General features: G+C 45.6%; 1 protein-coding gene across 1 annotated transcript in view; it reads left to right on the top strand.

Moving 5' to 3' along the window:
• Positions 1–22,851, top strand: part of PAPPA (pappalysin 1) — a 180,352-nt gene that overhangs the window by 124,783 nt on the left and 32,718 nt on the right. The window contains exons 13-17 of the mRNA XM_014873129.2: positions 1,387–1,600; positions 10,869–11,040; positions 17,510–17,693; positions 20,347–20,557; positions 21,155–21,326. Of these exons, the coding sequence (XP_014728615.1) occupies positions 1,387–1,600; positions 10,869–11,040; positions 17,510–17,693; positions 20,347–20,557; positions 21,155–21,326 (953 nt within the window). The remainder of the gene's footprint in view (positions 1–1,386; positions 1,601–10,868; positions 11,041–17,509; positions 17,694–20,346; positions 20,558–21,154; positions 21,327–22,851) is intronic.

The following is a 22,851-nucleotide window of genomic DNA, read 5'->3' as shown; positions in this document are numbered from 1 at the left end:
CTGCACCTGTTTGTAAGTGAGAAACGTGCACCGTTCCACAAGGAGCTGATATCAAAAGACCTGTGGGAGGCAAGTAGACAGGGAGGTTATTTCAGGGTCAGGTGAAGACCAAAACAAAAAGAGGCTTGCTTTTTTATTTTTATTTTTTTTTTATTACAGGAAGATTCTTTTTTTTTAAGTAGAGGGTGGGAGATGGATGTTTAAAGAACATGTCTTAATTCACAGGAAATCACTTTCTAAGGAGAAAAAGGAAAGCCTTTTTATTCCTTCTCCTTTGAGTCAAGAAATCCGAACTGAGGGGAAAAAAAATAATAACAGAAATCCCCAAGCCAGTTAAACATGCAAATAGAATTTATTTTATTTTCAAATTTGTAAGTGTATTAGGGTAGCCAAGGGGCCTGGGCCAAAGCCATTGCTGGGTGAGCTCCAGTGAAGCAAATGAATCTGGAGCCAAGCTGATCCTCGGAGTGATGCCATGGAGCTGTGGAGGCAGAGCCTTGCAGGCAGCCAGCAGGCCATGAATCTCAATTAATGAATTTTGAGGGCAGCTGACAGCTGTCTGTCCTCTGCCTTCCCCCTGAAACAGGTTTGGCCCATTTGAATTCAGGTTGCTTTCACCTGAAGTTGGGAATTTCTTCCCAGCTGTCACTGAGTGCCTTCTCCACGGGACAAAAGGGATTCAGAAGTCTCCTTGCCACCTCTCTGGTGTTTCTGTGCACTGCAACCTTGAGGTGCTTTTATTTCCCCTAGACATAATTATTTTCTTCTGGAATGAGATCACCTGTAAAATCCTCAGTGGCTCCATCACCCTCATTTCTATCTCCAGGACCAAATCTGCCTTTTCTTGCAAAGATACCCTAAGGCTCAAAACTATTGAAGAAAAAAAATCAAATATGGGCAAATTTAGTGGAAAACTCATGCAAAAAAAAAAGTTTTACACTGAGTGTTAATGACATGCACAGCTCCAAAGGAGCTGCTGGTGCCCCAGCCCTGGTGCACAAAGCCCCCCAGCCTGCCGGCACTGTTTGATCCTGCATATAAAGGCTCCAAGTGTCCTCCAGGACCCGTTTTACAATAGTGTGACTCTGCTTCCCCCGTGCTGGTTGCTCCTGATTTAGCAGAGCACAATAGAAACGTAGCTGTGGTCTAAAGGAGCGGCTCCCAGGGCCTGGGGAGAATGGCAGCCTTTCTTCAGCTGTCTGGAGGGATCTGCTGCTCTGCTAAGCTCTCCAGAGCGACTTAGGGAGCCCCTCCAGGCAGCTTACCATAACTTTTCAGCTCTATAGGGCCATTCCTCTGGGTGAAATGCCTCTGAAGTGCCCACGGCTCCGGGAAGCAATTGTGTTAAGCCTGACCCTTCCTCTGATCTTGTCTCTCCTCTGGCAGGTGTCCACGTCCTGAGCTGCAGGAACAATCCCCTGATTATCCCCGTCATCCATGACCTCAGTCACCCTTTTTATCACACCCAGGCTGTCCTCATTAGCTTCAGCTCCCAGTTTGTGGCCATCTCCGGGGTGGCCCTGCGTTCCTTCCACAACTTCGACCCCATCACCATCAGCAGCTGCCAGCAAGGACAGACCTACAGCCCTGCGGAGCAGAGGTGAGCGTGTCAGCCCTGCTTCCCTGTGCCTCACAGCCACCAGCCCAGCGCCAGCCAGGGCTGGGGAGGAGGCACCAGGGGCAACAGCAGCTGAACCCTGCTGACCCCTTTGTGTCACGGCTAAAAAACCGGCGGTGTTCTCATTGATCAGGATGGATGGGACATTTAACCCGCACGGGATGCTGTTAGTGAATTATTTCCTCTTCCTTTCTCCTCCCTCCTTTATGCCAAGCCTGGAATAGGGGCCGGTTCACTCAGGACACATTCCCCAGCCCGCTGTGGTGTTGGCCACTCTCACACCAGTTCAATCTGAGCTGCTCTGTGTTGCCAGAGTGCCACGGGGACCTCCCAGAGAAGGGACAGAGTGTCCTGGAGGGACCAGATCCTGCCAGGTGCTCAGCCCTGGGCTGCAGGGCCATGGCCACCAGCATCTGCCGTGCTTTTATGGCTGGGTGAGGCCCTCAGCACCTCTCTGGATCCGGCCCCCATTCTGAAAAGCTCAGTGGGACCCCCCAGGATGAAAGGTTTATGGCTACCGTTTTATTCTTGTTGTTATTGCAGACACATCAATAGATCACCACCAACCCCTCTCAGTCTCTGCTTTACAGCATCCCACAGAGATCGTGACCTTTCATGGCCTCTGGAGCAGCAGCTTCATGGATCCTTTCAGTGAGGCAGTGAAAAGAAGAGGAGAGAATTTAGCAAAACCCCTGAAAGAATATTTTTTTTTTCTTCCTTTGTGAATTCAAAGTTGTGAGCTGTTGTCATACCATAGCGGCAGCAATAGTAAAACAAGTTGCATATCCCAGCAAACCCCTGCTCAGCCTCCTAAGCAAGCTGTCAGGTTTTTTGATAGTGTTCTGGCTTGTTTTTAGGACCTGCTTTTATTCCAGGAAAGGCGGGAGAGTGAGAAGGGGGAGAGGGAGGGGAAAATAAAATTAAAAAAAAAAAGGAGCATATCTATAGCTAAATCAATCCAGTCAGTGTGTTCTGACCTAGATTCAAAGCGTCTGATCATTCTGTGCAATAGGTTGTATAAATTCAGAGGCCCAAAGACAGCAGGATCAAGTTTCAGATGAGAAGTCTGGTGGTGGAAGTGTGGCCAAATCCCAGCGCTGAAGCAGGACAGAAAAAGGGCAAGAAAGCCCCACTGGAAGGAGATGGTGAGAAGCAACAGGGAGCTCGGGAGGACTGAGACACAGGGCCACATTCCACTGTCCTCTCAAGTTTTCAGTAGGAATTGAGCCATTTGTTCACTTGTGGAACTAGAAGTGCTCTGTGTTTAGAAAGTTATTTCCTTAATAAAAAATGCATCCCCCTTAGGCAAAGCTTCAGTGAGCCTCTGCAGCCCAGCAGCCCAACCTTTAGAAATGCCCTGAGGAAGAATCACCTGCCTTTTGCCTCTTACTTTTCTTCTTGATTATTTTGGCATCATTTTGTTTTTGGGATGCACTGAACCCTCTCAGCCCCTGCTCTCACAGACTCCCATCTGAGCCTCACTTGTTCAGAGTAATGTTTTAGGTCTTGCAGGTTCCAGCACTGGATTAGTCATAAAGTTTCCCGTGTCTGTCAGGGAGTTAGAAGCTCTCAAAAGTAAAGCCCTGGTCCAAAGGCAATTAAAATCAGTGGAATTATTGTACTTCAGTGCTTCAGTGGAGAGTCAGTCCCCAGTTTGCCTTGTGGTGGGATCATTTGGGGTGAGCAGATCTGTTTTCTTCTGTATGAAAAACTCCAAGCAGTTCAGGTACCCAAGATGCAGAGAAAATTGTGAATTAAGCTGTGCAACCAGGAAATAGGAAACTCCTTTGCTGTCACCTGCTTTCTTTTTCCTTGGTTATTTTACCCAATCCAGGAACAACAGAGAAAGATAGATTTTAAAAATGACTTCTCAACCAGCTCAGAGGCTGGACATGGGTTTTCTGCCTCCCCTGCTCACAGTCTGCCCATCAGATTCCCCTGGAGTGCCAGTTTCACTCTGCCCAGCTTTTCCTTTTCCCACTGGTTGCATTTGCCTAATAAGATTTTTAAGGTATTTATTGAAGTTTTAAAGGAACTTGCCTTCCTATGTGTGATCATCAATTTTACCACTTTCATTCTCCTTAGGTCAGCATGGATATTTTTGCCTGCTTTTTGGCTTCTCTCTACAAGAGGTATTATTTCTCTCTTTCAGGGAGAATTATTTTACTTGGAGAGGATTTATAGCCAGATACAGATATTTCTAGGCAAGGGTGCAGATTTTAAAATTGAGAGGGGAAAAGAAATATATTGTCTGTTAAAAGTTAACAGAGTTTTTATTTTGAGGGTGAATGGATCCCTCCCATGGGTTAGTGACAACTTAATAACTAAAAATAAAGCATGCACTTACTCTTCTTTCTTAAAATATGCATTATAGCTAATATTTTAGAGAAAAATGGGCTTAAATCTGAAAGTCCAAATAAACTTTATAGGTAGTTGTCCTCAGTCATCATTAGTTGTTTTGAAAATCCATTCCATCCTCCTGAAGACATTTATACATTTATAGTTTGAAAATTCCTACTCTGTCCTTTCCAGTTTTATTCTTCCAGTTGTTGTTTTTTCTGCTGCCAGTGACTACAGGCCTTTTTTTTTTTTTTTTTTTTTTTTTTTTCCCCCAGCAGAAGTTTACCTCACTGCTGGAGATGTGCTGTAAAAATGACACTCTTTATTTTCACATTCCATCCTTAGACCAGATATAATGGCCTGGTTAGTTCTTCTCTTGTGCTTTATAGCTCAAATTATTATACTTTTACTATTTCCTGTGTAGCCTCATGCAGTGGACGGTGAAATTGGGTGTGCAAAAGCAGAGGTGTAATTTCCCACCCTGCAGTCACTGAAGCAGCAAGAAGACCTGGTGTGCCTTTGATAGTGGTTCCTCAAATATAAAAAAAAAAAAAAAAAATCTTTTTCCTCAGAAAAGATGTTTGTCTTTTTCACTGGGTAGGAAACATCAGCTGTGGGTCACCCATCCCTGGCAAAGCAGTTTGTGGGAAGTGCTGCTTTTCCTTGGTGGCACTTTGCTGCCATGGCCACCAGCCCTGTCCCCTCCACCACCCCTCCTGATGCCACTGTTCCTCTCCTGCAGGAGAGCCCAATGCAGCCAGCTCAGCTGTCAGAACTGTGCATTCCAGGACTTTCCCTCTTTCTAATCCACCATTACCTCTGTGTTCACACTGAGGACAAGTCCCCCATGGCTGCCCACAGCTCTCCTGCCTCACATTGTCACCACCTCGTGCTTTCTAAGGAGTGTAGCAAAAAGATCTTCCTTTGCTATCTTTGGTTAAACCTTGGCACAGCCTCACTGCTACGGCTTCAGAATTGCTTCTGCAGGGGAGATTTTGGGTTTTGCTCCCTCTGTAAATGTGCATATCTGGATGTTTGACACTGTAGACCACGACCTGGCCAGCACACCAACACCTGCTCTGGCCTCTGTGGGGAATTCCCTTTGAGCTGCACCCTCTGCTGCCCCAAACAAGCCCCAGGGATTCGTAGCCCACTCCAGCTCTTCTCTTTGTCTTGTTCTCGCCTGCTGTCAGCTTCCCCAACAAGAAATGATGAAGATAAATCTTCAGCGGCAGAACAAATGCAACCGCTCTTTACAACTCTAGTGATTTTTTTTTTTCTCTTTTCATAAGGGGGGAAAAAGGGTTTCCTCGTCTCTTTTTGTTGTGAATTAATGCAGCTTTCTCTTTCCTGGTTCGGCCGCCTTTCCCCTGCCCTGCATTCTGTCATTAAGCACAATCTCTGTCAGCTTGCTTCGGGTGAAATTAATGAATTTCTCACAGAACTGTTAATCATAGAAGCTTTGGTCCGTGACATGTGTTATAATTCAATGGGTTTTTAACCTTCGCCCCGTTTTGGTAATTGGCAAACGGCATCATTTGGCTTTTATTAAAGTGGAAGGCAATGCATTTTCTTTGTTTGCCTGGACAGACTCTGGCAGGGAGACCTGTGGGGCTGCTGACGCCCAGGGACACGGTCCCACTTCCAAGCTGGCAGGGTGATGGGGCTTTGAGAGCTTTATCAGTTCAATATGGACCCCCCTGGCAGGAGCAGCTCACGCCACGGGGTGCAGGCAGGCTGGAGGCACAGCCTGTCCCCAAGGAGAGCTTGCCCTGCCAGTGATGGGGACAGTGAAGGGGACATGCTGGCTCGTGCCTCTCCTCTCCCTGGGGCTTACCTTGGATTGGAGCAAGGGTTTTCTGTAAATCCCTGGGTTTAGCTTCATTTTGACCCTTTTTGAAAAAGGGGTTTGCTGGCATCACTGTCAGAGTCTAACCCAGCAGTACCGAGGTGACATTGCTGAAGGGACCATAGGTGACACCACTCATGTTGTCACTCTCGTGGATCAAATGTGAAGGCAAACACCTTTTTAAGAAAGGGCTTGGTCCTTCTTCCAGTCAGCACAGGTTCACCAGTCCCCATCCAGCCCCATGGATTTGGGTAGATATTCAAGATTTTGTGTTAATACAAGGAGGCAATGTGCTTTAGCTGAAGACTGGAGAAGACAAAGTCATTGCCACCTTTTCAGTTCTTTTTATTTTTAATTTTCTACAACAAGAAATATGTCTAGCAGCCTCTGCATGTATGTTTAGATTAGAGAGAACCTGCTCTTGCCTTTAGACTAACCTCTAGAGAGGAGAACAAAACCCATTGTAAGGATAAGTATGTTAGAAAAACCCTCAGAAGGCTACACATGTATGAGTTGTGTGGATGGGGGCATAGGACAAAACCAAATTGCATTTCAGTTCTGAAGCCCAGGCTGGCCCAGACTGTGGAAAAGGGAGTTTTTTTGCTGTGTCCAAGAGATAATGTTGTGGCTCTTCTCCTAAAAAGTGCCCACCATGAGTTTTTAGGCTCACCTGAGCTTAGATATGTGTCAGAACCATCACAAAGGAAACAAATAATTAAGGCACCATGTTAAGATGAGTTCTTGGAAAAGCGCTTGACCTTGGGGTTAGGAAAAGAAAGTTTGGCTGCTGTAAGCTTTTTGAAAGAGGAAGTCCTGGATTGTTTTTATGTGAGGAAGGAAGAGCTCCACTTAATTGTTATAATTTTCTATAAACATGTTAAAATACAAATGTTTCTAGGATTGTGCCACTAAGGCCCCAATTTAGCAAAGCCCTGAGCTATTTGCTTACATCCCCCTGTAGTCAAATCTATCAGTGGGACTTAACTGTGCTTTTGAAGTTAAGCACATATTTAAGTGCCTTGCTGAATTGGGGCCAATATTGGCACAGAGAAATACAGATTTAGAGCCTAATGACTGAGCTCATTTAGATTTGGGATGGGCAGAATGGATTTGAATAAAGTAAGAACTGGCTCAGAACTTCAGCCTACATGAGAAGCTAACTCAGTCCAGGGCTTTTGACATCATTGAAACAGTCTGCCTCGATCTGTTTTGAACATGCAATGGAATGTGTGCAAGAAATCCACTGCTCCTTGCATTCACCTCGGTGTGAAGATGTTGTTTTAGGAAATTGTACACTGCCAGGGCAAGAAAAGGAACAAATGAATCCTGAGGAGACCCAGTGAAATAAACACTTGTCAGGGAATGTCCCAAGCACTGACACTTGTTCAAGTTAATCATTAGAGTGGTCCTTGGGTCCTTTGTGTAGCTTTGCTCCACACTACTTTGTACTTTGGTAAGGATTTTTGGGAGTTAGGATAGACCAGGGATGATTTGAAATAGGCAGTTTTGATGAAGTCACACAATTTTGACTGCATGAAAATGGGATAAACTGTCCTATGGCAGGAGTCAACATGAGTTAAAGCCGAAGTGATTTCATTCTCAGATGCTCTTATATTGTTTCTTTCCTGAGGAATGCACATTTTCTGGAACATGTGATGATTGACCACTGCTAAATGGCAGTACCCATGCAAGAGCTTCTGTAATCCACAAATGGATGTGATGGGTTCTTTGTCTAAACTTCCTTCTTGGAGATATTAATTTCTCCTTCCTAATTCTGCATTTGCAGAGCTCAATTCAGGATCATGACTTCAAAATTCATTGGGATTTATGGCTGACAGTAGCTGATACCAAATTGGAACCAGTAGCTAGAGAACCAGAAATATTTAAATTAGAAACATTTGGTGGCAGTGGTTGTTTTTTTACAAAAAGTGAATGGTTGTATTGTTTGTCACTGAAGTCATTCATATAGAGTTACAGACAGAGAGAGCTGCCCAGATGATCTGCTAACCAAGGCATAATCTGGAGCCTGGAGGGGGTGGCTAAAAATGTTCCCTGGCCATTTCAGAAGACCACAAGGGGACTTGTAAACAGAAAGAAGAACATCACAATAAGTGTTTCTTAATGCCTTTGTCTGTGGCGTTTCAGTTCTGTAGGACTTCTAAGCCCAGGCTTGCTCATCTGGTGTCCTGATCTGAACTCCAGAAACCAGATTCTTTTTCTCCTTTACATTGATGGAAATGAAAAGCGATGCCACTGACTGTGGTGACGTTGCTTCAGATTTCCCTCCGTGCAAATTACAAGGGTTTTCTTGGGCTCATCCTTCCTTCTGAAGCCATTCAAGGCTGAATTCAGTGCTGCACTAATTCACATAAGTATTAGATTAAATAAGTCTGCTATTATTTTATTTTTCCAACTTTGATGGAAGAAGGTTTTCAGATTTTGAGGCAGTTTTGCAACGGGCAGTCAAGGTTTGCAGTATGTGCTGCTGAGAGTGGCTTGGCAATAGTGCACCTTTTTTCCCCCAGTGAGTCAACTTTCTAAGCACTAAGGAGACACTCGTGCTGCAGCCTCACCATCTGAGAAATGGAGGGGAGCAAAGTGAGAGTTGACCCTCATGGGTCAGTGTAACTGGGACGTGTAACAGGGAGGTTCCACAAAGCATCATTCATCATTTACACTCTCACTCAGTATCCAGCTTCAGATATTCTTGTTGATGTCAGCTGAGGTCCTACTCAAGCAGCAGTACCATGAGTCTGGTAGGGTTAGGAAGAGGTTGGTAAGGTCCTGCTCTGCTCAGGGACCCACAGCGTGTGAGGCTCGTGGTGTGTAAAGGAGAGTGTAAAGTCTGTGGGTCACACCCCGGGTGATTCGTGTTGGGCATTTGCAAGGCAATAGAACCTGGCTGTTCTTCTCACCTTGTTTCTCTTCAGTCATGGTCACCTGGGCACAAGGATGTGCTGCTCACTTGTTCAGCTGCTGCTCCATCCACAGCCTCATCAATCCTTACAGAGTGAAATCCACGACAGTTTAAATCTACACCAGGCTGGGAGATGCAGTGACTGGAAAATGTGTGAAATCCTTGGTTAGTGGGTGGAGATCCTCCTGAAAGCAGAATCACCCTGGAGAGGCCAGCTCTGGCAGAGGATCATCCATTCTGCAGAAAGTGATGAGCATCACAATTGTGCTGATAATCAGGGGTTTGTTGCATTCAAGGATATGGAGTTGGCCAACACAGAGGTGGAATTCTCCTTCCTCAGCTCTGTCTGCAGCGATGCTTTGTGCACCATGAGGAAATAAAGTATTTCTGAATGTAGAAATTGTTTATGGCTCCTCACACTCCAGGGAAGGGCCAACACTGAACAAGCAACTTTAAATTACAAGCAGTGGGCACTCCCCATATTAGCACTAGTCTGGGACAGAGAAATGAGTCATGCAGGTACATAAATACTGTCATTTAATCTGATCTAGAGCTCAGTAGAGACATGTGCAGATGTGCTTCTCTATCAGTAACATGGGGATAACAATTCCAGCCCAGGTGTCTCACAGAGGTGTCACAAAAATTAATTAGATAATGTCTGCATGGTGCTTTGAACACAGCAAAACACCACGTACATGCTAAGTCAGGGCTTACTAAGCTGAACAGGGCTTTGGTGGCTGTTAACCCTTTTATCTAGGAGACAGGAATAACTGCTTGTAATCTATTTCAAAATATGCATATTGATACATTGCTTTCCCTGCTTTCTATAATTTTCTCTTTCAGGTTCTTCCCTACCCAAGCAGATGGTGAAATAAGTCAATGTTTTCCCTCCTCAGAACGATATTTGAATTTCAGCAGAGACATATCACCTTGTAGTGGTCCTTATCCCAGAAATTTCATGTCTAATCCAGAATCTCTTTGAACATAGAACCATGGAATGGTTTGTGTTGAAGGGACCTTTAAATGTCATCTGCAGTAAACAGGGACATCTTTAACAAGATCTGGTTGCTCAGAGCCTTGTCCAACCTGGCCATGAATTTTTCCAGGGATGGTGCATCCATTGCTTCTCTGGGCAACCTGTGTCAGTGTTTTACCAACCTCATTGTAAAAACATTTTTCCCTCTCTCCAGTCTAAATCTCCCTTGATGCTTTAAGACTCTCAGCATTTTCATTGTTGATTTGTTGAGGGACTACCCCATATTTACATTTGAACATGTGCTATAATGTTTGACTCAGGTCATCAGAGATGGTGAAAGATTTTGTGCCAATCAGACATCTCCGTGTATATAAAAATTAAACGAAAATCTCTTTTTGCAAGTTGTGCTTAATGTTACAATAATTTTCCAGAGGGAGAACAGATAGTTTCCGTGGGGGAAAGATTTTATGGATGGCAGGAGAGCAACTGGAGAGATCTGAAACGACAGCATGCTGCTGAGCTTGATAAGAGCTTATCAACACAGCTACACAGCTGATGTTTGGTGTTCCTCGTGAAGTGGAATAAAATGAATGTGATGATTTCAATCGAGCTTCTCAAAGATAAGAGTGTCTATCACAGAAACCCTCCTCCCATGTGCTCACTTATCACTGCCAATATCAGCACTACTGAATTCAGCAGATTTAAAATTGGATGGGGCATGAGGACTGCTCTTGGAGGGAGAATGCTTTCACAGGAAGGATGGATGGATGGATGGATGGATGGATGGATGGATGGATGGATGGATGGATGGATGGATGGATGGATGGATGGATGGATGGATGGATGGATAAATGGATAAATGGATAAATGGACATTATTACAGGAGCAGGGAGGTCATAGTGCAGTTGAATATTGCAGAACGGAAGGTACTTCTACAGAATTAGCAGGCTCACCCCTTTTTGCTACAAAACCTGTAATTTGCTGTCATTGTCATCACTGTGCCCACTGCCTGTGTCCTTCAGGACATGCACCAAGAGGCTGTGGGGCCCTTTCCTGAGCTGGGCTCAGAACTCTCTGCCCAAAGTCTGTCACTCAGACACTGCTCTTGTGGAATGGATCGAAATATTCGAATGGCAAATAACATCACCACTCCTTGTCTCCCTCCCAGCTGTGTCCACTACTCCTGTGAGGCCACTGACTGCCAGAGGCTGGAGATGGAGAACGCTGTGCTGAACTGCACCGGCGGCACCGGCTGGGACAACGGCGCCCAGTGCAACGTCAGCTGCAGGACTGGCTACATCCTGCACATCCACAGGGATGATGAGCTCGTCAAGAGCCAGGTTTGTCCTGCTGGGGTGGTTTTTTGGTTTTTTTTTAATGGTGCACAAGATCAGGATGAGCACAGCTGTGGAGAAATTGAGAAATAACTCAGGCCAGACCCTAAAATCTCAGCCCAGCTTTGGGACAAGGTCTTGTCCAAATGCTTGTCATCAGAACAGGAGCCCTTCCACTCTGTAGGAAGAGTTACTGGCAATGAGAAAAGCTCAGATGTTCCCCGAATTTAGAAATTTTCAAATCAAAAAGTTTGTGTTCAGTCCTTCTTTGATCTCACTCATTCTACTCAGCCAAACAGTGGGTTGGTGTTTTGGGAGTAGGGTGCTTGTGTTTTTGCACAACCAATTTCTGGGCAAAATACCTAATTTTTAGTCCTTGGATTGAGGCTAACAATGTATTAACTCCTTTGCAGTGTTTCAGTCCAACTGCTCCCAACCACACCCTGGCATGTACAGAATGGAATGTGCAGAAGAAGCACCCAAACCTTTTTACTTCCAGTCAAATCACCAAAATCCTCCCAAGCAGGGCAAGAAACACTCCCCATCCTCTCTAATCTGTGCATTAATAATCCAGTCCTACAAAAACAGCACGTCTCCATGCAGTGAGGGGGGTATTGAGGAAAACTAGCAATTTGTTTAAACATCAAAAAAAAACCAGGTTCCTTGTGCTGTGGGAGGTGGATGAGGTGCACGTGCAGCATGGCCCTGGGAGCAGGATGCTGGGGACAGGGGCATGCAGGGCTGACACCCCACTTTGTGCCCTCATCTCTAACACTGCCACATCCTCTGAGTGAGACATGGGGGATGGTTTCCCCCATCAGCACCTTCTCCCCTGGTTGTGGGGGCAGCACTCACATCTGGGGCAGCACTCACATCTGGGCCGGGGGCTGGGGCAGCCACACTCAGCAGCCTGTCTGTACTTGTGAAATACTGTGTTCTTCATAAGCTCACAGAGGGGGGAGACAGAGTGGAGGGGAATGAGTCAGCCCTTTCAACTCAATTACAAAACAAATACAGGACCCCGTGAGCTGGGCCTCTTCCATCCTAATTGGCATCAGCACCAGAACCCCAGCTCCAGCTGAGCATTTTTACAGAACAGAAAACCAGTTCTCAAAATGAGCCTGCATGGCTGAACCAGGAAATTGTTGGAAGGGATCTGTACATGGGGTACATGGAGCAGGCAGGGATCACAAAGCAAACAAAACAGCCTGAGCATTCTCCACCAGCCCTGTGTTACTTAAATGCAAGCATTACCTTTTGGGGAGGCTCGGCCAGCTGGGCATGGTTTTGCTGGGAGAAGTTTGGTTTCAGAGCCTTGATCAGACTCATATGACAGGAGCAGAGGATTTTAGCACCCCTCACTAACGTGATTCACTGCCTATTACAACACTCTTCCTCTCGCCCTGCTCTGCTATTGCACTTCGTTGGCTTTTTCCACCAGTAAAACCCCCTGAGGCCAGTGGCTTTGTTTTGCTCAGTGCTGTGCATTCACTGTTCAAATCAGGGAAGGAGTGGAGCATCTTAAAGATACCCATGACCAGCTAAGCACATTAAGCACATGCCTTTAAAGTTTTATTAGTGTGCTTCAGAGATCTACTGGAAAGGAACAGACAGTTTCTTTCACTGTTATTTTATTTCTTTGTGTCAAGTGGTTTAAACTAGAACTTCTGGAACACGTAGGCAAGAAAGGAATTACCTGAGAAAGTCTAGAATCCATAGTCTGGATTTCTCATATCGAAAGGCATTGTACTTCTTCCATATTTGCTTCCCAGCTTCAGCTCCTCTTCTAGTCACAAGCGTTTGGGGGTGAGAAAAGACACGTGGGTTGTTGTCCATGGCCAGAGGGACTTTCTATCATGACTGAGGAACCTTGCACAAAACTGTTCCTTGTTCCATTTTTGTCATTTAATTGGTTATTTCACTTGCTTGGCTGATTTGAAGGTCTAGAGATACTTCTTTTTTCTCATTTAACTGTCAGTGTGTGGTGCTGCTTGAGGAATAGGAGGGAGGAAGTAGCTTTGCACATTTTGGTATCTCACACTGCTGGGTAGGAAGGAGGCTGGGCTGAGATGCAATATCTCAAAGAGCAAACTGACCATCAGTGGCTCGTGGTCACTACATGCTGGTGAAGGTAATTCACAGACCAGTGGAAACACCTTCGTTTAGCATCTGAACCACATTTGTCTTCCCTATTTCATTGAAAGACAGAAAAAAAAGGGCAAAGAGAGAATTAAAAGCAACATTTTCAAAAGCACCTCGGTCATGTAGGGGCACAAGTCACATTTCAAATCAATCTTTTACATCTTTGAAAATCTTTTTATCAATTTCTGCACTTTTTAGACTCTGTGTCTTCTGAAGCCACCATTTTAATCAGTTTTAGGGCAAAACATTCATTCATTCCCTCTCTGAGAAGCTCCCATTCCCAAATTCTGTTAAAACCCTGTAAAATCACCAAACCCTAAAACTCGTCAGCACTGTGTGCAGCAGAAACTGTTTGCTGCTTGAAAAGAAAAAGAAAGCTGAGCTGTTTACAGACTCTTGGGCTCTCTCTCATCCTCATTTAGGGACTTCAACAACAACAAAGGGGTTTGCATAGTGATGGAGCAAAATCCTTCATGTATCTTTCTCACAAAGAAGATCTTGGGGATGTTTTCATTCTCTCACCCTGATTTCTTCCCACCCACCCCCCCGACAACTCCATCGCTCTTTCTTGTCTTCTTCCTCTTTCCCCCCCTTTGTCTTTCACTGCTTTCCTCCCCCTTGTCCTTCACTGAAAGCCCTGCTCATTCAGTTACTTGTTGTCATCTCTCCTTGAAGCTACCACCACTGCTGCTCTGGTCAAGAGGTGTTATTTAAAACCCAGCAGCTCCCTAATGTTGTGCAAAGGCATCATCAATCATGCCAGGAAAAGAAAGCACGGATCATGTGGGTTCAATTAGAGGCACAGTAGTGGGCAGAAGTGGAAGAATACTTAGAGGGGAGGGCACAGCTGTTCATTTTTAAGGAGAGGAAACTTCACACGTGAAGCATCGCTTGAAGAAGGAGCCGGCTGGGATCTTGGGCAGCAGGAAGGAGACATGAATTCTCCCAGGCTGTTAAAAGTCCCGAGAAACAAATCTTTCTGGCACCAGATTTGTTTAAGTTTGCATCCTCTTCACTGTACTGCACACTGTATCTTTGGAGGCCTCTCTCTCCCCCCTCTCTTTCCTCTTTGCCCACCCTCCCTCCTTGCTGAAGCCTCTTTTGGAAGGCAGGACATGAAGGGAAGCAGTTGCTGTGATGCCAGTCAAAGCAGCACAAAGTGCCCAAAGTGACAGCTAATAAACCAGATGAGAAAGCCAAGTGCTTCGTGTGGGCTGCTGTGAGCTGGGTGACCTTGTCAGATCAGACAGGCGAAACAGGCACGTGCCTGCTCAGCCCCGGGTGGGAGAGATGCAAAGGCAGAGGCAGATGCTGCCACTAAGCCAGATCCAAGGGCTGAGTCTGTCACAAACACCTCCAGGGTGTGGCATGGAGCTGGGGAGGGACAGGATCCTGCTCAGCAGCCGGGGGTGCTGTCCCTGGGCACTGCAGTGATCCCACCCTCAAGTGTGGCACTGAAGGAGGGGAAAGTCAAAAGCTGGTGGGTGCCATCAGCAGTAATTCCTGTGGTAGGTTTATCCTCTGTGCTTCTGGTCTGTCTCCATTGCAGGGAATGCTCTCTGCTGTGACCTGCTGCAGAATTACATGTGCTTCAAGTGATGACATGATAGACATGCTCTAAAATGTGTCATTATTATGTCTGACCTTGAAAACCTCAGCCTCCATCATACCAAATGTGGAACAAATTACTGGGAAAAGCTGAGTAGCCAGGGTCTTACCTCCATAGGCACAGCTTCTCTGCTTGAGAATGGCCTTCCCACTGTACCAAGAAGAGGAAAAGGCAAAGGGGTCTGAGAGGACTCTTACAGATTAGGTTAGGGGGTTTGTGGGGAAAGTACTGTGGAGAAAAACCCAGAGATGAAAATGTGGAGACACTACTGACTAACATTTTTATATCAAGGTCTAGAACAGGGGCACAGGCAAAGGACAGTGGGAACATGGCTGTGGAGAGGGATTCCTTCCAAAGACAGGGAATTCCAGGCCCCTGGCATTTCCAGCAGGCTCTAGTGTCCTGCTGTTTTCTGCTAACAAAGGCCACGGGCTGCAGCTGAAATAGTCTGACAAGTGTAGCTTGGGCAAAGCATTTCTTTTGTAAGGTGTGACTCTCATGCACAGATATTGCTTCTGTTTAAATTTTTGTATTATGTTCTGGTTTCTGAGTTTGCACTGTTTCTTTGGTGTTCTGCAGAGGTACATCTGAAGTGCAACCCTGTTGTTAGAGAAACTTCCTCGTGCACCACACTGTCTCAGCAGCAGCAGCTACTAGGAACACTCATTTATTCCTAAACTAGATCACAGCAACACCAATAACTTTATTCCTGGAGCTGAATCTCTTATAATTGGTACAACTTCCCCATATTCAGCATGGATCCAGTATCCAGCATGAAACTATGCAAGACCTATGTCTTTTCCATAACATTTGGATAGCCCCTGACATCATTACTTGAGTTTATTGACATCAATAGCTTGGGTTTATGTTTTAAGTTCCAGAAGCCACGGTGCTGCTGTGTTATTTGATGATAGCATCTGTTAAAGGGAAGTGGAGGCTTTGCTGGATGCTAGAGCAGCTCATCCTGGAGTGCTGATGGTTTGCAAGACATGGGAATATGCTGTATTATCCCTTCTCCTGTGGCCATCACACTGCAGTCCCCTGGAATCTTCAAGATATCAACTGCCTACAGTTTTATTATTTGTATTTATTACTTATAATGGTACAGATATTCTGATAAGCAACAAAAGCAGAATTAACAGCCGCTGGGGAGTGAAATGATTGGGAATGAGGACACACAGTATCCCTTCACCTGATGGCTCTGAGTATCCCAGAATGTGCTACTCTGAGTTTGTAGAAAAGACATTTTTTTCCATCAGCAGTGCTCCCTGTTTAAATAAACTCCACAGTCTAGAAAAGGGGTTTTGTGCCCACTTGGGAAGTGTCCAGTTTCTCAGCTCAGGGACTGCTTTTTCCATTCTGAATGCGACCATATATCAAAGGGAGACAGGTCTGAACTTCTGTTGAAACCATTAGGGTGTTTTTGCAAAAAAGGGAATCCAGGTCCCTTTGATGTGTGCTAGAAAAATTCCCTTTCCTTTTATAAACCCAGATCAATGGCCGGCGGTGCAAATCTCCTGTGAGCATACCAGCCCTGAATAAAATATTCCCTGGAGGCAGAGGAGTGCTGCTGTACGGCTTGGTCAGATTGCTCGCCAGTGTCTTCCCCTTCTCATGTTTGGGTTTCTCACATTTCTTCACCTCTGTCCCTCTCTTTATTCTGGTGTGGAGGGAAGAGTTAGATTCTTCACTTCTAGCTTTTAATAATTTTCCATTTTTAATTAGAAAGTGGATATGTTGTTTACTCAGTTCTCTTTGCTAACATCTGTTTGTCCTTCAGTCACCCAGTAAATTCATCTTAGCTTTACATGGGTGGCTCCTTTACTTCCCCCCCATTTTTCCTCTTTGCCCCTAGCACTCCAGGATTCCAGTGTGCTGTGCAGTTTGGATTATTCCCCAAATCCACAGAAGTGTAGCTGCTGTGTAGCTGTGATGGTAGAGAGACTTTGGGAAAGTCAGAGCACAGGCACTGACTCTTTGTACAACCTCTCAAGTTCCAGGTGCCAGTTATGAGCAGGACACTCTTGGGTATGCCCATGGCAAATTCCTCCTGGAAAAGGTCTGTCCCTCAGGCATTCATGTCCGTGGTGTCAGGACAGCAGGGCCCTGATTCTGTGTGCAGCCTTGGGGCACTCTGCCAGAGCAGCCACAGCAGCAGCTGTCAGTATCTGCACACAGTGCTGATGTGGCCCGAGGCACTTCTCCTGGGATCCCCATCCAAGGGTGACTGACACCTCTGGGAGAGCCTCAGATGAGAGTCCCAAACGGCTTCATGTCAGCTTGGCTTTTACTTCAAACCCAGGAATGGGTCTGACTACTCGGAAGCACAGGGGGATCCCTTTGGAGTGGCTGTGTCACTGCAAAGGTGACAGGGATGGGGGACAGCTGTCAGCTCCAAACAGCTCAGGCTTGTGCTCCTTTCCAATGGCAGGGCAGAGCAGCAGGGTCCCTGCTTGTCTCAGGAGGCCAGACACGAGTTTGGATTATTTGTAGAGCTCCACTCTTTCTGTGGAAGTGCTTTGGTGTCTCCAGAGGTGGCAGAAAATCCTTTCTCTGGTTTCTTATGAGCCTTGGTGGGTTTGGTAGGTGCTGTCCAAATGATGATAGTAGGAACCAGACATGGCTGTGCTTAATTTGTGAACCAAAATAATGGCTATTAGGCTTGAAATGGTTTTGATCTGTCCTTTGCTGGCGTGGTGGCTGTAGCTGTGTGTCTTTTTCCAGACGGAGTCCAGCGTCACCATGACTTGCGTGGATGGGAAGTGGAACAAGCAGGTGACGTGTGAGCCCGTGGACTGTGGTGTCCCAGACCAGTACCATGTCTACCCAGCCACCTTCAACTGCAGCGAGGGGACCACCTTTGGCAAGAAATGCTCCTTCACTTGCCGACCTCCTGCTCTTCTGAAAGGTATTGGGGGTGTCTGTGCAGTGACCTGAGACACAGCTAACACAGACTGCTCCTAGGAGTACATGTTGCTCTTGCTGTTGGTTTAGAATTATTCATGATATTTTAAGTAGGAAGAATTATGGGACTCTATGGAAGGTTTATTTATATTAGAAGTTAAGTTCCTTTGCATCTCTCTATTACCTTGCTTTGACCTTTCCTTGATCGTGGCTGGCCAGGCAGTAATGACAGGGAATATTGCTTCCATACAACCAAAACATGCAAAAGTCATGGGGATAAATTAGACTGAACTTTCTCATCTTCTTTCCCATGCTTTGTCTATTTCCACTGTCTGTCTCCCTTCTATGTCTCCTCCGTGTATTTGGAAAGACAAGAGAAGACTGAAAAGCCCCGTGTCCCAGTGGCACAGACCCCATCACTATTTTTTCTAACCCACCATCACCTTTCTCCTTTTTCACGCTCATTTTACTCTACTCTGACCTTTCTGTCCTCTTCTTGTTTGGCACTCTTTACGTTTTCCTTTTTTTTTTTATTTTTTATTTTTTCCCCCTAGAATTAACACAGCTTGCCACCCTCTGTCCTTTCTTCCTCTCTCTTCTTCCCTGCTACTTTTCTGGTAACATACCCATCCTCGTCTCAGCACCATCAACTCTTCTACTCACTGGTACATTTCCGTATTTGGTCTGGTCCTCAGGAAACCAAAATATTGATAATTTGAAGGAACCTGTCCATCTTATAGTGGAATAAACTTAATTGCTATTGTCAACTCAGGTACAAACACTGTATAAGCTTTTTCCGAAACTGTGGTATCTCTTTTTTTGCTGGGATTCATTGCAAACCCCAAAAAGGAAGGCATGGGAAGTATTCCTCATTTCAGCGAAAGGCTATGTTGATTTCTTCATATATAAGCAAATTGCTTAATTGTTTTTAATTCTGATGGGAGATAACCAAAAAACAGCCAGCACGCATTCGAAGTTATGACTTCTCAAAGGATGGTTAAGAAGAGAAAATGAAGGCTAGTTTTTAACAAAACTGTTAAAACTACTTTTTAACAAACATTTTCTGTTCATACACTCACAGGAGGACCATCTTCAATAAAAGGTGGGGTTTTTTTTCATTTTAAATGCTTTAAATTTTTTTGAGCAGGCAGTGAAAATAACTATACTCATAATAACCAACAAGAGCTGATGAGTCAGGCAGGGGTAGCTGGAGGGATGACAAGCAAGCCTAGGTCAGGGCTGCAGCACTGCTGTGTGACGTCACCTTTGTCCAGGAACACTGAGCTGTGAGGTAAAGGCACTGTTTGGTGTAGAGCCATCACTGATGACTAATAAATGTTGCCACTAACTGGAGAACAGCGTTGGAATGACTCATGCCTAATTCAATCACTGACGTCATGACAGGCACTGTTGGTAAAGTCACAGTTTATCGCTTTGCAGTGGCAAGTATGATATCACCACGGCTGGGCTGGGAGCTGCTGCATGAGTCAGAGCAGAGGAACATGCTGGTGCTCCAGAAAAGAGCTCCCTTCTGCACAAAATACCTCTGCAATCATCTGCAGTTGGGGAGGGGAGAGAGAAATCCGGGGCTGATTTAATGCAGCTTCTCTTATCTTTGAGGGCAGGGCAGGAGGGCTCCTCCACATACCTTCCTGAGCCCTCCAGAGCCTTTTGTTTTCTTCTTCTTTGAATTCCAGCCTCATGCCCCGGCTCTCTTCCTCCCCTTGCAGAGAGATGGCATTGCTCCGGGGTTAGCAGTTTGTCAGTATTATTTCGGATAACTCCGAAGTTGGCTCACTGTTGAAAATATGCCTTGTGGGTTGAGAAGAGTTCCTGCAGCAATGCTCGGGGATTTCAATGGAATATTAGGGATTTTTGAAGGGTTAGTGGCTCATAGCTGTGCTTTGTTTCTTAGGAAAAGCTTATTCCTTTTCAACATATGGTATAAAATAACAAAGAATGTAAAATACACTGAGACTGGGCTACTTTTAGCTTAACCTTCTGAAGTCAAGTAGGTCATAGCAGAGGCAAATAGATCTATTGTACCTTTTACCTTTGAGGTGTTGGCCAAGAAAGCTTCCTGAGGAAAATGAGTCTCTAATGAGTATTATGAATCATATTTATCACAGTAGTCCCCAAGGACTAAGAGTCCCCAGCTGAGAATGGCTCCTCATTGTGTTGGAGTAGTGACTCTAATACTAACAGATGCTGCTCCAAAAGGTTCCAAATTGAAATAAAAAGGGACAGATTCAGGCAAAAGATATAACACAGAAGCAGAATGAAGAATGTGATGGCACCAAACCCTCTGTTAAAGCCATGGCTTTGGAGAGGAGGGGGTTGGTGTATGAAACAAGCTTCCTTTCAGAGAGGAACAAAATAAGGAAGAGAAATACAAAAGATGACAAAGCCCGTGTGGCTTCCCCTATGCTATAGCATTTCCTGAAATAAGCACTGCCTGCCTGTCACCTGAAAGCAGAGTCCTTAATGATTTAATGACATCATCTAGAGCGAGAGAACACATAGGACATAGGAATGTTCAATGCAGTTGAATTCATCAAATCGGCTGAGGGGGCTTTTGATATCTTATGGGTGTAATGACATTTCTAAAGAGAATAGACCCACTGAACGTTGTTAACTTTGTGCACTGTTTTTCTCAGGAAACAACAGCAACTTGACCTGCATGGAGGATGGGCTGTGGTCCTTTCCTGAGGCCCTGTGTGAGCTGATGTGCCGAGCACCCTCCGTCGTCCCCAACGCAGATCTCCAGACCTCTCGCTGCCGAGAAGACAAGCACAAAGTGGGCTCGTTCTGCAAGTACAAGTGCAAACCAGGTTACCACGTCCCTGGATCCTCCAGAAAATCAAGAAAGTACGTGAAACACTAAAGCTGTGCCATCAGCCTGGTTCACAAAGCCATGAGTTAAAATGATTTTGGGAAGGGGGTGTTCGTCACAGACTCCGTGTGCCATAGGGAATAGCATGGAGCAATTCCTTCATGCAGATAGCTGTGCAGTGTCAGTTTAGGCACCCAGCTCACTTAGGCTTCTTTGAAAATCCTGACCAGTGCTCAAAAAATAGACTTTACCTTAGAAATACCCCTTTGATATGCAGCCTGGGGAGTCCCCTTTGAAACTCTGCAGAAAAGGGTTAGTGCTGTCGTATACTTCTGACTCTGCACAAACCCACTTCAAACCAACCACAGCCCACAAGCCTGGGAAGCTGAGTTCTTGGGAGATGTGTCCAAGGCCAAAAGAGGAGTTTAGGCTAGGCAGCTCTGTGTTGGTTTTGCAAATAATCGTTATTTTTGCTCAGAGACCTCATGACGCAGATTCACACCTTGCTCCCCAAGTGTTAAAAGCTCTCGCACACCCATCTCCTGCAACCTGCTAGCACAGCTCAGAGGCTTTAGAGGCTCCCAGCTGACTCAGCCACTAACTAAATGTTGCTTTTTTTTCTGCACAAAAAGGCGAGCCTTTAAGATCCAGTGCACACAAGATGGCACGTGGCTGCCAGGCGCCTGCGTGCCCGTCACCTGTGACCCTCCACCTTCCAAATTCCACGGGCTCTACCAGTGCTCCAACGGCTTCCAGTTCAACAGCGAGTGCCGAATCAAGTGTGAGGATGATGACAGTCAGTCGGTGAGTCTCCCTTACCCAAATTACCTCAGCCCACACAAGTCTGCCTTGATCATATCCTCCCTAAGAACGCTTATTGAGGCCGAGGGACATTGAGCACTTTCAAAACCAGGGAAATGCAGAGGGAAAAACATAGTTAAAGTTGAGGGAGAGCCTGGAAATAATATTTTTATGACAGTAGTAACAGTATTAACTATTACCTGTAGAGGATTAGAAGTGACTGACTTACTGTTTCTGGACAGTAAGTGGCAGAAAAATCAGCCACAGTGGCTTTATGATCTGGCTAGAATATAAGGAGCAACAAATGAAAGTAAGTAGAATGTGAGTGATCTACATGTATTCCATTTATTCATTCTGTTTTACCTTGCTTTTCTCTCCACTTCTTACCTTTATATGTCTGTGTGTCGTGTGATAATTTAACACCATAGGACATACAACTGTTCAGGTGAATTCTCTCTAAACTTTCATGATTTTTCTGGCTGTGAAGGTGTCATTTGGCATCAGAGGTCAGATCCTCATCTGGCACAAATCAGCGTGCTGCCTTTCACTTCCTGGGAGCTGTGTTCACTGATATGAGAAGGTCTGGCCTCTGCTATCTTATTTGAAATGCCTAGTTTTCCTCACCAGCGGTAATTATAGTTTGTGAGATAAGTAACTTCTCCCAGAAGTGCTGCTGCTGCTCCCTGCTTGGGAAGAGAAAATGGGGATGTGGAATCTGCAGCTACTGCAGGCACTGCTTGGAGCAGGTATTACTCTGACAAGGGCTGGTTAATATCATTCCAGAATCTGAGGACCTTTAAAAAGGTACCAACCCTGCCCTAGGGCTATGTGAAAGACACCTCTGGTACCTGTTCCACATGTTAAAAGCTCCTGTTCCCTGTCCTCTGCTCTGCCTTCTCCACGGGGACAGCAGGCAGAGCCCCAGCGTTTCACATCAGGGCACCTGGAAAAGTTTTCCTTGTTTAAGACTTGGAGTGAGGTTATGAGCAGTGTGAAATGAGAAGTTGCAGACATGGGTGCAGAGGGGTGGGAGCTCTGGGACACAGCAGCTGTGGCTTTGTGCATCCACCACTTGCTCAGAAGGGCAGCATGGCCTGTGCAGTGTTCCAGCACTGCCAGTGCAGGGAAACTGGGACCTCCAGGGCAATGAGAGCTGGTGAAACTGGCTTGTGTTTGCTTTTAAATGAGGTGAACACGAAGAGGAGCAAGCAGTGGAGTCAGGGTTACAGCAGTAATGAAGTGAGCTCTGGAAAGGGAGAGATACAACTCTGTCTATTCACTGGGAGGGAGAGGAGTGACTGCTCAGCTGTGAAAGCACCTTGGGCAAAGGAGCAGATAAAATCTTGAGAAAGGGATTTACAGTGAAAAATATTTTCAGATATCCCAGAAAATAGGCTACAGAGGAAGAGCGAGGACTCCTGGCACAAGCCAGAACCACTTGAGAGGTGTTAATTATTTAAGGATTAAACCCCACTAAGTCTCTCTCAGCTATATAAGGTGATAATACACGTTGCATCCAAGCAAGAAA

Source organism: Sturnus vulgaris, chromosome 22, assembly GCF_052056855.1.
Source record: "Sturnus vulgaris isolate bStuVul1 chromosome 22, bStuVul1.hap1, whole genome shotgun sequence".
Taxonomy (NCBI): Eukaryota; Metazoa; Chordata; class Aves; order Passeriformes; family Sturnidae; genus Sturnus; species Sturnus vulgaris.
The sequence above is the reverse complement of the archived record's forward strand: the minus strand, read 5'-3'. Positions and strand labels throughout refer to the sequence as shown.